The sequence below is a fragment of the Oryx dammah genome, unplaced genomic scaffold, assembly GCF_014754425.2.
Source record: "Oryx dammah isolate SB20612 unplaced genomic scaffold, SCBI_Odam_1.1 HiC_scaffold_3, whole genome shotgun sequence".
NCBI classification, from domain to species: domain Eukaryota; kingdom Metazoa; phylum Chordata; class Mammalia; order Artiodactyla; family Bovidae; genus Oryx; species Oryx dammah.
In genome coordinates, this window is record NW_024070187.1 from 69,527,463 (window position 1) to 69,539,872 (window position 12,410).

The following is a 12,410-nucleotide window of genomic DNA, read 5'->3' on the forward strand; positions in this document are numbered from 1 at the left end:
AGGAAAGGATGAGCCACAAACTGGATCATCAGCTCCTGAAACTTTTGTTAAATGTAGTGATTTTTTTTTTTTTTTCCTGTCACTAAGGAGAAGAAGGTGACCCACCCCTTGGCTTCTTCTTGATATTTTCAGATTTTACCAGGCTCGGTAGATGCCCAAGTAAAGAGAATGTTGTCACATTACCAAGCCTGCTGTACAGGAAAAGGGAAAGCTATAACACGATTAAATCATTTGCATGTTATTCTACAAGTTGCGCTCTGGTGAACCACATCATCCGTGAATGTAATTTTCATGGATTTCTTCACCTCTCACCTTCTACCATCGCTATTACTTAACCCACTGACCCAGATAGCTGCTTATTAACATTTAATACATGTCGAAATGTTAGTGGGCTTTGAACAAAACGTGAACAAGTTTCTGACTTGCTTTTAGCTCTTCGCCCTTGAACCATTACATGAGTAATTCTTTACAGCTCTGCTCTGCCATTGCTATAAACACTGCACAGATTTTTTTTTTAAAGATAAAAATGAACAACTTATGAAAAGAGTTGTCACCCCCAAGACATGTAAGCTTTCATTCATTTACTGAATGTTGATGAGCCCCTATTGCGCTGGATGTTCTGTGCGAAGGGCTCAATGCGTGAATGTGGTGGTGGTTTTCCAGTTGCTGTTCTGGTGGAAGCAGGGAATGGGGGAGCTTGGGAGACACAGACAGGTAAATGGGCGATTATAATACAGAGTGAAAAGTCCTAAGACCCAAAAGGTGTGTCAGCAGTCACACCAATTGAAACACATAGTGGGACCCCTAACTTAGCCTTCAGGGGTTAGAAATGTTTGTTGCCTCCATTCAAAAACATATATAAAGAAAATTATCCCCATTATCCTCATAAATAAAGAAATAAGTAAAGTAAGTAAATGGATAGGTCAAATGGATGATAAAAACACAAAACTCTATGGAATTCCTTGATGGTCCAGTGGTTAGGATTTTGCGACTCCATGCTTTCACTGCCAGCCAAGGGCTCAAATTCCTAATTGGGGAACTAAGATTCCACAAGCCATGTGGTGCAGCCAAAAAAATGACTACAAATCTCTGACTTATTTCACTTAGTATGATAATCTCTAGGTCCATCCAGAAACTAACATAACATTGTAAATCAACTACTTCGATTAGAAAAAAAATTCAGTGGAGGGGGAACCTGAAAGTTAGTAACACCTGAAGTGTGTATGCTGGGATATGCAAAATGCAAATTTTTTTTTTTTTTAGGGTGAATGACTTTTTATTCATTTTCCACCAAGGAACAAACTGACTGTGGAACTTAATGGAGCAGGGATTGCCAGGTGTCAGAAAATAATGGGAGCTCAGCTGAGCAGCCAGAGCAACAATAGAAGCAGGCTGAAACGCAGAGGCCAGGCCTCATGGAGCCCAGCCCCATTCATGCTCTCAGCATAGAATCTCGCCACCTCCTCGTTGGGGTTGCCCAGGACGGGGTTGAACCACATCTGAATGCAGCGGCCGCTGCCCCGGCTGTAGTTGCTGGCCTTGTAGGAGTGACTCCAGATTTCATTGCACAGAGCAGCAGGCGTGGGGAAGTAGAAGTCAAAGCGACGGCAGGCAACTTTCACCGGGCACTCATTGTACCCTGAGGTCCAGTTCCAGCCCCTGTGCCAGTTGGTCTTGCAGGTGTAGGAGGTGCGGCAGTCTTCCCACCAGCTCTCACAGTCCTCTTTGCAGAGGGGCACATTCAGGATCCGTTCTTTGCGCCAGCTCTGATTCACCTCCTGGATCCAGGGCCCCAGGTTAGGGGAGCACTCATAGAGACAGATGTCCTGAATAAAGTGGCGCTTGCATGCAGGCTCCATCTTGCTGCAGTGGTCCCAGTCGAATCTGTACAGGCTGGAAATATCCTTATGGGCTTCGATGCTGGTGTTGACAAAGCAGCAGGCATTGTTTTTCCAAGGGCTGCACTGTCCGTGTAACTTGTCCTCGGCACCTGGTTTTTCCTTATGGTACTTGGCATTCATGCAGACGTTGAGAAGCTGAGTCCTGGGCCTGGCTGCCCCTACAGCAACCACACACACCAGAAGGCACAGCAGTGGTGTGATCTTCCAGGCCATGCTTGTCCCTGAAGAACCAATTTCCTTGAAGGCAGCTGCAAAATACAAATGTATTTGAGGATAGGAATGTTTAATTTGACATAGTTCAGTTCAGATCAATTTAGTTCAGTTCAGTCGCTCAGTCGTGTCCGACTCTTTGCGAGCCATGAATCGCAGCACACCAGGCCTCCCTGTCCATCAAAATCTCCCGGAGTTCCTCAGACTCACGTCCATCAAGTCAGTGATTCCATCCAGCCATCTCATCCTGGGTCGTCCCCTTCTCCTCCTGCCCGCAATCTCCCCCAGCATCAGAGTCTTTTCCAATGAGTCAGTTCTTCGCATGAGGTTTCCAAAGTACTGGAGCTTCAGCTTTAGCATCATTTCTTCCAAAGAAATCCCAGGGCTGATCTCCTTCAGAATGGACTGGTTGGATCTCCTTGCAGTTCAAGGGACCCTCAAGAGTCTTCTCCAACACCACAGTTCAAACGCATCAATTCTTCGGCACTCAGCCTTCTTCACAGTCCAACTCTCACATCCATACAAGACCACAGGAAAAACCATAGCCTTGACTAGACGGACCTTAGTCGGCAAAGTAATGTCTCTGCTTTTGAATATGCTATCTAGGTTGGTCATAACTTTTCTTCCAAGGAGTAAGTGTCTTTTAATTTCATGGCTGCAGTCACCATCTGCAGTGATTTTGGAGCCCACAAAAATAAAGCCTGACACTGTTTCCACTGTTTCCCCATCTATTTCCCATGAAGTGATGGGACCAGATGCCATGATCTTTGTTTTCTGAATGTTGAACTTTAAGCCAACTTTTTCACTCTCCTCTTTCACTTTTATCAAGAGGCTTTTTAGCTTCTCTTCACTTTCTGCCATAAGGGTGGTGTCATCTGCATATCTGAGATTTTTGAGATTTCTCTCGGCAATCTTGATTCCAGCTTGTGTTTCTTCCAGTCCAGCGTTTCTCATGATGTATTCTGCATAGAAGTTAAATAAGCAGGGTGACAATATACAGCCTTGACGTACTCCTTTTCCTATTTGGAACCAGTCTGTTGTTCCATGTCCAGTTCTAACTGTTGCTTCCTGACCTGCATACAGATTCCTCAAGAGGCAGGTTAGGTGGTCTGGTATTCCCATCTCCTTCAGAATTTTCCACAGTTTATTGTGATCCACACAGTCAAAGGCTTTGGCATAGTTAAGAAAGCAGAAAGAGATGTTTTTCTGGAACTCTCTTGCTTTTTCCATGATCCAGCGGATGTTGGCAATTTGATCTCTGCTTCCTCTGCCTTTTCTAAAACCAGCTTGAACATCTGGAAGTTCACGGTTCACGTATTACTGAAGCCTGACTTGGAGAATTTTGAGCATTACTTTACTAGCATGTGACATGAGTGCAATTGTGCGGTAGTTTGAGCATTCTTTGGCATTGCCTTTCTTTGGAATTGGAATGAAAACTGACCTTTTCCAGTCCTGTGGCCACTGCTGAGTCTTCCAAATTTGCTGGCATATTGAGTGCAGCACTTTCACAGCATCATCTTTGAAACAGCTCAACTGGAATTCCATCACCTCCACTAGCTTTGTTCGTAGTGGTGCTTTCTAAGGCCCACTTGACTTCACATTCCAAGATGTCTGGCTCTAGATTAGTGATCACATCATCATGACTATCTGGGTCGTGAAGATCTTTTTTGTACAGTTCTTCTGTGTATTCTTGCCACCTCTTCTTAATATCTTCTGCTTCTGTTAGGTCCATACCATTTCTGTCCTTTATTGAGCTCATCTTTGCATGAAAAGTTCCCTTGGTATCTCTAATTTTCTTGAAGAGATCTCTAGTCTTTCCCATTCTGTTGTTTTCCTCTATTTCTTTGCGTTGATCGCTGAAGAAGGCTTTCTTATCTCTTCTTGCTATTCTCTGGAACTCTGCATTCAGATGCTTATATCTTTCCTTTTCTCCTTTGGTTTTTGCCTCTCTTCTTTTCACAGCCATTTGTAAGGCCTCCCCAGACAGCCATTTTGCTTTTTTGCATTTCTTTTCCATGGAGATGGTCTTGATCCCTGTCTCCTGTACAATCTCATGAACCTCATTCCATAGTTCATCAGGCACTCTGTCTATCAGATCCAGACCGTTAAATCTATTTCTCACTTCCACTGCATAATCATATGGGATTTGATTTAGGTCATACCTGAATGGTCTAGCAGTTTTCCCCACTTTCTTCAATTTAAGTCTGAATTTGGCAATAAGGAGTTCATGATCTGAAGCACAGTCAGCTCCCTGTCTTGTTTTTGTTGACTGTATAGAGCTTCTCCATCTTTGGCTGCCAAGAATATAATCAATCTGATTTTGGTGTTGACCATCTGGTGATGTCCATGTGTAGAGTCTTCTCTTGTGTTGTTGGAAGAGGGTGTTTGCTATGGCCAGTGCATTATATTGGCAAAACTCTTTGCCCTGCTTCATTCCGCATTCCAAGGCCAAATTTGCCTGTTACTCCAGGTGTTTCTTGACTTCCTACTTTTGCATTCCAGTCCCCTCTAATGAAAAGGACATCTTTTGGGGGTGTTAGTTCTAAAAGTTCTTGTAGGTCTTCATAAAACTGTTCAACTTCAGTTTCTTCAGCATTACTGGTTGGGGCATAGACTTGGATAACTGTGATGTTGAATGGTTTGCCTTGGAGACGAACAGAGATCATTCTGTCGTTTTTGAGATTGCATCCAAGTACTGCATTTTGAACTCTTTTGTTGACCATCATGGCTACTCCTTTTCTTCTGAGGGATTCCTGCCCTCAGTAGTAGATGTAATGGTCATTTGAGTTAAATTCACCCATTCCAGTCCATTTTAGTTCGCTGATTCCTAGAATGTCGACGTTCACCCTTGCCATCTCTTGTTTGACCACTTCCAATTTGCCTTGATTCATGACCTGACATTCCAGGTTTCTATGCAATATTGCTCTTTACAGCATCAAATCTTGCTTCTATCACCAGTCACATCCACAACTGGGTATTGTTTTTGCTTTGGCTCCATCCCTTCATTCTTTCTGGAGTTATTTCTCCTCTGATCTCCGGTAGCGTATTGGGCACCTAATGACCTGGGGAGTTCCTCTTTTGGTATCCTATCATTTTGCCTTTTCCTACTGTTCATGGGGTTTTCAAGGCAAGAATACTGAAGTGGCTTGCCATCCCCTTCTCCAGTGGACCACATTCTGTCAGACCTCTCCACCATGACCCGCCCGTCTTGGGTTGCCCCACAGGCATGGCTTAGTTTCATTGAGTTAGACAAGGCTGTGGTCCTAGTGTGATTAGTTTGACTAGTTTTCTGTGAGCTTGGTTTCAGTGTGTCTGCCCTCTGATGCCCTGTTGTAACACTTACCATCTTACTTGGGTTTCTCTTACCTTGGCGTGGGGTATCTCTTCTCTGCTGCTCCAGCAAAGCACAGCCGCTGTTCCTTACCTTGGACGAGGGGTATCTCCTTACAGCCACCGTTCCTGATCTTCAACGTGGGATAGCTCCTCTAGGGCCTCTTGTGCCTGCGCAGCCACCAATCCTCGGGTTGCTCCTCCCAGCTGCCACCCCTGGCCTCGGGCTCTGGGTGGCTCCTCAAGGTCCCCGCCCCTGGCCTCGGGCGCAAGGTGGCTTCTCCTGGCCGCCCCTGATCTCGGACTCGCGGTGTCTCCTCCCGGCCGCCACTGGCCTCGGACGCCAGGTAGCTCCTCTCGGCCGCCGCCACTGACCTCGGACACAGGGCAGCCCCTCTCGGCCGTCCCTGCGCCGTCGCAGTCTGGCACTCTAGGCCGCTGCTCCTGACCTTGGACGTGGGGTAGCTCCTCTCGGCCGCCTTAGTGAGCCGGCCCGCAGCCGCCTGCGCTTAGTGAGCCGGCCCGCAGCCGCCTGCACTGAGGGCTTCCCTGGTGGCTTAGAGGTTAAAGCGTCTGCCAGCAATGCGGGACACCCGGGTTCTGATCCCTGGGTCGGGAAGGTCCGCTGGAGAAGGAAATGACAATCCTCTCCAGTATTCTTGCCTGGAAAATCCCATGGACGGAGAAGCCTAGTAGGTTACAGTCCACGGGGTCACAAAGAGTCGGACACAATTGAGCGACTTCACTACCTTAATTTGACATAAGTATTTATTAATTCCTAAATTTCTTTCAGAAAATACTTGACACAGCTAAATCTGGCAAATAGCAACTTTTTTTTTTTAATGATAAAAGTAATACCTGAACCGACTTGAATAAATGTGCAATGAGTACAAAAAAGAAAAAGAGAAAGAAAGTGAACCTGCTTACTTCCTTCCCCCTTCCCCAAATCTACCCTCCTTGCCTAAGATGAACAGTTAACAGTTTGATGTGTATCCTTTTAGAAAAGTAGTTCTATATTAGGTGGAGCCATCTAAAATTGCTCTTTTTGTTGGTCAAAATGGTCAAATGATCAATACCTTTGTAGGATGCCACCTAATATTTAGTTATCTGGCACATCCTACTCTGTGACTTGCCTTTTTGTTTAGCAGCATATCTTTAAACTCTATGTGAATAAAGAGAGAGCAACTGTATTTCTTTGTCATCTAACGTCTCTAAAAGGATCATTACAAAAATAATCTTGAGATGACAGATTAAGGCCGATGATGGTGGAGCTGCTGGGAAAATTACTCATAATTTGCTACTATTTGAAAAATAAACGGCTCGCCTGAGTTCAGCCTGACCAGAAGACCGGTTCTTTCCAAGGGGCCCAGTGTTCCTGGTTAAGAAGCTTTTCAGTTTGCAAACAAAAGAATGGCCCATCCCCTCCCCTGTGTTAGGCTGGCTCTTGTTGCCTCTTGTAATTTACCTTTCAGCCACCCAGCGTTCTCCCTCTGCACTGCGCCGGGCTCCAGGCTGTCTGGGAGAGAGGCTGGCTGGCTCCAAGACCCAGAGCCCATAGTCTGCGACTCAGACTAAGTTTTTGTATTAACAACAAATGTTAACTTGGTTTCTGATGATTGCTGGAGTCTTAGGCTAGTACTCTATCCTCCTAGATTGTCGTCTAGTATAATTTTTCATAATTGCTATCTTTCATAATAATGCCCTCAGAGGGCAATTTGAGTGGAAGTAGCCTTGGATTTATGATCAGAAAACTTGCCTTTAAGTGTCTGCTCCATTGTTTATTAAAATGGATAGACTTCGGCCAAATCACTTCTCCTCATTGAATCACAATTCGTTTTAATAGCTATAGAATTAAGATAGTAAAAAAAAAAGATCTCTCATTTATTAGGTGTTTACTGTATACCAGGTACTGCTTTCAGCACTTTGTATATATTAACTCACAGCCCTATGAGGTGCTTGGGGTGCTAATTTAACCCTATTTTACAGATGAGAAAACTGAGGTGCAGAGGTTAAATATCAATAACTTGCCCAGAATCACATAGCCAGGGAGGAAAAAGAATGAAATAACTGAGGGGCTGAGCGCACACACACGCACGCACACACACGCACACACACATAGCATCTCCTTTTGGCCACAAGGGCAAAGAGTTGGTGTTTGTTTGTTTTTTTTAACTATTGCCCCCATATCAGAGTCATCAACATTTTGGAGCTGGACATATTTCCGGAGAATCTCAGAAATATGTCAAGGGCAAACCTCTCATGTTAAGCGAGAAAGATGCTGGGTCCAGAGCATTTAGGGGAGCTGGGTCAAGTTTAAGCTTGTTGATGAGCTTGTTGGTGTATAGATCTTGCTGCCCACTACCCTCAGTCATTCCCATGGTTTTTCCCACTTGGTTTAATACCACAAACAACTTGAAAAACCAAACACTGTTTATTGTGGAGAAAGTTAAACATCTACAATAGTATAATGGGCCCCAGGGGTCCCACTGCCCAGTTTCAACAATCATTAGCTGCTTGGCCAATCTGGCTTCCTCTGTATTCCCACCCACTCTCCACCTACCAGCCCTCACTGGATAATTTTGAAGGGAATCTCAGGCATTATGCTAAGTCACTTCAGTTGTGTCCAACTCCCTGTGACCCCATGGACTGCAGCCTGTCAGGCTCCTCTGTCCAAGGGATTCTCCAGGCAAGAATACAGGAGTGGGTTGCTATTTCCTACTCCATCAGACATCACACATTTCATCATAAAGTTCAGTATATATCTAAACTATAAGGACTCATTTTAAAAAATATTTATTGAAGTATAGGTGATTTATAGTATTGTTAGTTTCAGGTGTGTAGCATAGTGGTTTGGGTGGGTTTTTTTCAGCAGATTATATTCCACTGCTGCTACTGCTAACTGCTAAGTCACTTCAGTCGTGTCCGACTCTGTGCGACCCCATAGACGGCAGCCCACCAGGCTCCCCCATCCCTGGGGTTCTCCAGGCAAGAACACTGGAGTGGGTTGCCATTTCCTTCTCCAGTGCATGAAAGTGAAAATGAAAGTGAAGTTGCTCAGTCGTGTCCGACTCTTAGCGACCACATGGACTTCAGCCTACCAGGCTCCTCCATCCATGGGATTTTCCAGGCAAGAGTACTAGAGTGGGGTGCCATTGCCTTCTCCTAGAGGTTATTATAAGACGTTGGGTATAATTCCCTGTGCTATACAGTAAATCTTTTTTGGTTATCTATTTTATGTAGTAGTTTGTATCTGTTAATCCTATATCCCTAATTTATCCCTCCTTCTACCTCCTTTTCCCCTTTGGTAACCATAAGTTTGTTTTCTGTGAATCCTCTTCCATTTTGTATATAGATTCATTTTTAAAAATATTTTACATATAAGTGATATCATATAGAGTTTCCTTGATAGCTTTACTTGGTAAAGAATCTGCCTGCAATGCAGGAGACCCCAGTTCAACTCCTGGGTTGGGAAGATCCACTGGAGAAAGGACAGGCTAGCCACTCCAGTATTCTTGGATTTCCCTTGTGGCTCAGCTGGTAAAGAATCCACCCGCAATGCGGAGATCTGGGTTTGATCCCTGGGTTGGGAAGATACCCTGGAGAAGGGAACAGCCACTCACTCCATGGACTATACATGGGGTCACAAAGAGTTGGACAACACTGAGCGACTTTCACTTTTCCTTTATAGTATTTGTCTTTCTCTGAGTTATTTCACCAAGCAAAATATTCTCTAGGTCCATCCATGTTGCTGCAATATTTCATTTTTTTTTTTAAGGCTAAGGACTCTTTAATATTAGCACAATGCTATTATCTTGAAAATAACAATAATCTCATCAAACAGCTTATCAGGGTTCCAATTGCCTGCCCCATTTACCACTCACTTAGGCCCCTGGTGGCTCAGATGGTAAAGACTCTGCCTGCAGTGTGGGAGACCCAGGTTCAATCCCTCGGTCAGGAAGATACCCTGGAGGAAGAAATGGGCAACCCCCTTCAGTGTTTTTGCCTGGGAAATTCCATGGAAAGAGGAACCTGGCAGGCTACAGTCCATGGGGTCGCAAAGAGTCAGTCATGACTGAGCAACTAACACTTTTAACTTATTTTAAAATAGTTAATTTGCAGCAAGCAAATTTTGAACTTTCAACAAGTACAAAAGACTGTGGAGGATACAGAGGTGGTAAAATTAAAAAATCCTTATCGTTTGGTTCTGAGCAGTTGAGTATGAAGTTGAAAACCCACTAACTAAGTGAAATAAACCGTGTGCAGAGGGAAGCAGCACAGGATAGATGTTTGCTCATTGGTTGCCTGGGTTCAAGTTCATCTCCATCACTTACTAACCAGGTGACCATAACTAAGTCACTTGAGCTATCAGTGCCTTCCTCTCCTTGTCTGTAAAATGGGGCTAAAGATAGATTGACCTTTAAGGGTTGCTTGGAAAAGCAATGTGTTAATACAGGCAAACAGATCAGCACATAAAGCATCATAATTACTCAACAAACATTATCTATTATTATTAAATCTGGAAGTGGTTATGACCCATTAATAAGCCTTAAAGGCATTCTATAGTAGAAAGGGGAGAAGGCAATGGCAACCCACTCCAGTACTCTTGCCTGGAAAATCCCATGGACGGAGGATCCCATAGGCTGCAGTCCATGTGGTCGCTAAGAGTCGGACAGGACTGAGAGACTTCACTTTCACTTCTCGCTTTCATGCATTGGAGAAGGAACTGGCAACCCACTCCAGTGTTCTTGCCTGGAGAATCCCAAGGATGGGGGAGTCTGGTGGGCTGCCATCCATGGGGTCGCACAGAGTCAGACACGACTGAAGCAACTTAGCAGCAGCAGCAGCAGCAGCAGCATAGTAGAAAGGTGGGGAGTTCTGGTTAATATGGCAGGAATAATTATAATACACAATAATAATTACTATGGATGGTGATGATGATGATGAGTATGATGATTTTGGCCAGGATTTATTTTTTTAATGTGCAAGTCAATTAAAGTTAATTGTCAACCACAATATGCTAGTGATTTTTCACTTGCATCTTCTCTCTCATTCTCTCTCTGGGTTCACACCCTCCTCCAAGCTGAGGACAGAAGGACTCAATCCCTGCAGACGCATCTCCAAGACATTTCTGTCTTAACGGGCCCAAGGGATAGAAGAAGAGATCTGATTCCGAATTGAAATGAGGTATCCGTGGCGGAGAGGTTGCTATAATCTTTATGCTTAGAATAACCACTCCTCCTGGATTGTTTGGTTTATGCCTGTTGTCCCTTTTCATTCTTCAGAGTGTCTCAGGCCCCTTCCTCATGCTCACCCCTACCCTTGCCTGCTCTGTATATACCCCATCTCCACAGTCACTTTAACCCCTGGGGGCCAGCAGACAAGCCACAACCAGGGCCACTTCTGTCACTGGGAATGGTTTCTGCTACAGCACTGGAGTAACAAGGACCATGTTAGTATTGCTATACCTTCAATCATGGAAGGAGTTTTTAATCAATCAAGAATGAAGGGAGTTTGAGATTAACATGTACACATGACTATATATAAAATAGGTAAACAACAAGGATCTACTGTATAGTGCAGGGAGCTATACTCAATATCTTATATAACCTATAATGGAAAAGAATCCTAAAAAGAATATATACGTATATAATATATATGTATAACTGAATCATTTTGCTGTACACTTTATAACACTTTTTATGCTGCTGCTGCTAAGTTGCTTCAGTCGTGTCCAACTCTGTGCGACCCCATAGATGGCAGCCCACCAGGCTCCCCCGTCCCTGGGATTCTCCAGGCAAGAACACTGGAGTGGGTTGCTATTTCCTTCTCCAATGCATGAGAGTGAAAAGTGAAAGTGAAGTCGCTCAGTCATATCGGACTGTTAGCGACCCCATGGACTGCAGCCTACCAGGCTCCTCCATCCATGGGATTTTCCAGGCAAGAGTACTGGAGTGGGGTACCATCGCCTTCTCCGAACACTTTTTATATAACATTGTAAATTAACTATCCTTCAATTAAAGAAAAAGCAAAGAATGAGGAAAAGTTCCCTAATCTGAGATCATTTAGTTGCAAATTTCAAGAATGGCAAGAAGATTAAATAATTCTATTCTCTCCCTCCCTCATCAATCAGGATACCTGATTTATATGTATTCTTTTTGTGTGTGTTTTAAATACTTTTTTCCTCCTGGTATTTACTTGATCATTTAATACTTTCAATCTTAAAGCAAGTTTTTCTTCCTTCCTTTTTCCTGCAACGTGACTTCTTTATCAGAGCCTAAGAAAAATGTCAAAGGTGAAAAGGTCATGGCATTTAGTGTGTGATTAAGACAAACTTGAATTACACAAATTTATGACAACAATAATAATTTCAGAAAAAGAAGCTAGATTTCTTGGAGCCCAAATAAAATTTGGTAAAATAAAAATTAAAGGAAAAAGCACCCTGTTAGATGTACATTTATTAGTAATTCCATCTTGACGACATTCAGTCCCTACTGTGTGTATCATGGTTTCGTCTTGTGCAAGGCCTTCAGTGAGACCCACAGCTGAATTACAGCACAGTTTCCTCAAAGAATGTATTATTTAGCGGAAAGGCTATGACAAGGTTACAAATAATTCTAATAAAAGGCAAGGAAAGATATATGACTTCAGAGATGCCTGAGCCATGTGCTGTGGAGATTTATGGAACACAAATGTGACTCTTAAGTTTAGAAATACTTCTGATTCTGGGAAGTAGCAAGGATTTAGATAACCGGCCCTATCGGGTTGATTTTTATTTATTTATTTTTTTTACAGAGACCCAGGAGGAGTACTTGCTGTTAAGTATAATAATCTTTTAGTGTCATTTTTTTAAGTATAAAAAGTATATATATAAGTATTAAGTATTAATTTCCAATATATATATTTAAATAGTAAAATTAAGCACTAAAATACATAAATATATATATATTTATATATACATATAAATGACTT

At 43.3% G+C, this 12,410-nt stretch overlaps 1 protein-coding gene across 1 annotated transcript; it reads right to left on the reverse strand.

The window, feature by feature from the left end:
• Positions 1–1,247: 1,247 nt before the first annotated feature.
• On the reverse strand, positions 1,248–2,114 carry LOC120862128 (folate receptor alpha-like). The gene has a single exon (XM_040238227.1). It carries the CDS (start codon positions 2,112–2,114, stop codon positions 1,359–1,361), a length of 756 nt encoding a protein of 251 aa, XP_040094161.1. The 3' UTR covers positions 1,248–1,358.
• Positions 2,115–12,410: the final 10,296 nt, after the last annotated feature.

Excerpts from the sequence above, each read along its gene's own strand:
- LOC120862128 (XM_040238227.1), bottom strand. The coding sequence starts at position 2,114 with ATGGCCTGGAAGATCACACCACTGCTGTGCCTTCTGGTGTGTGTGGTT.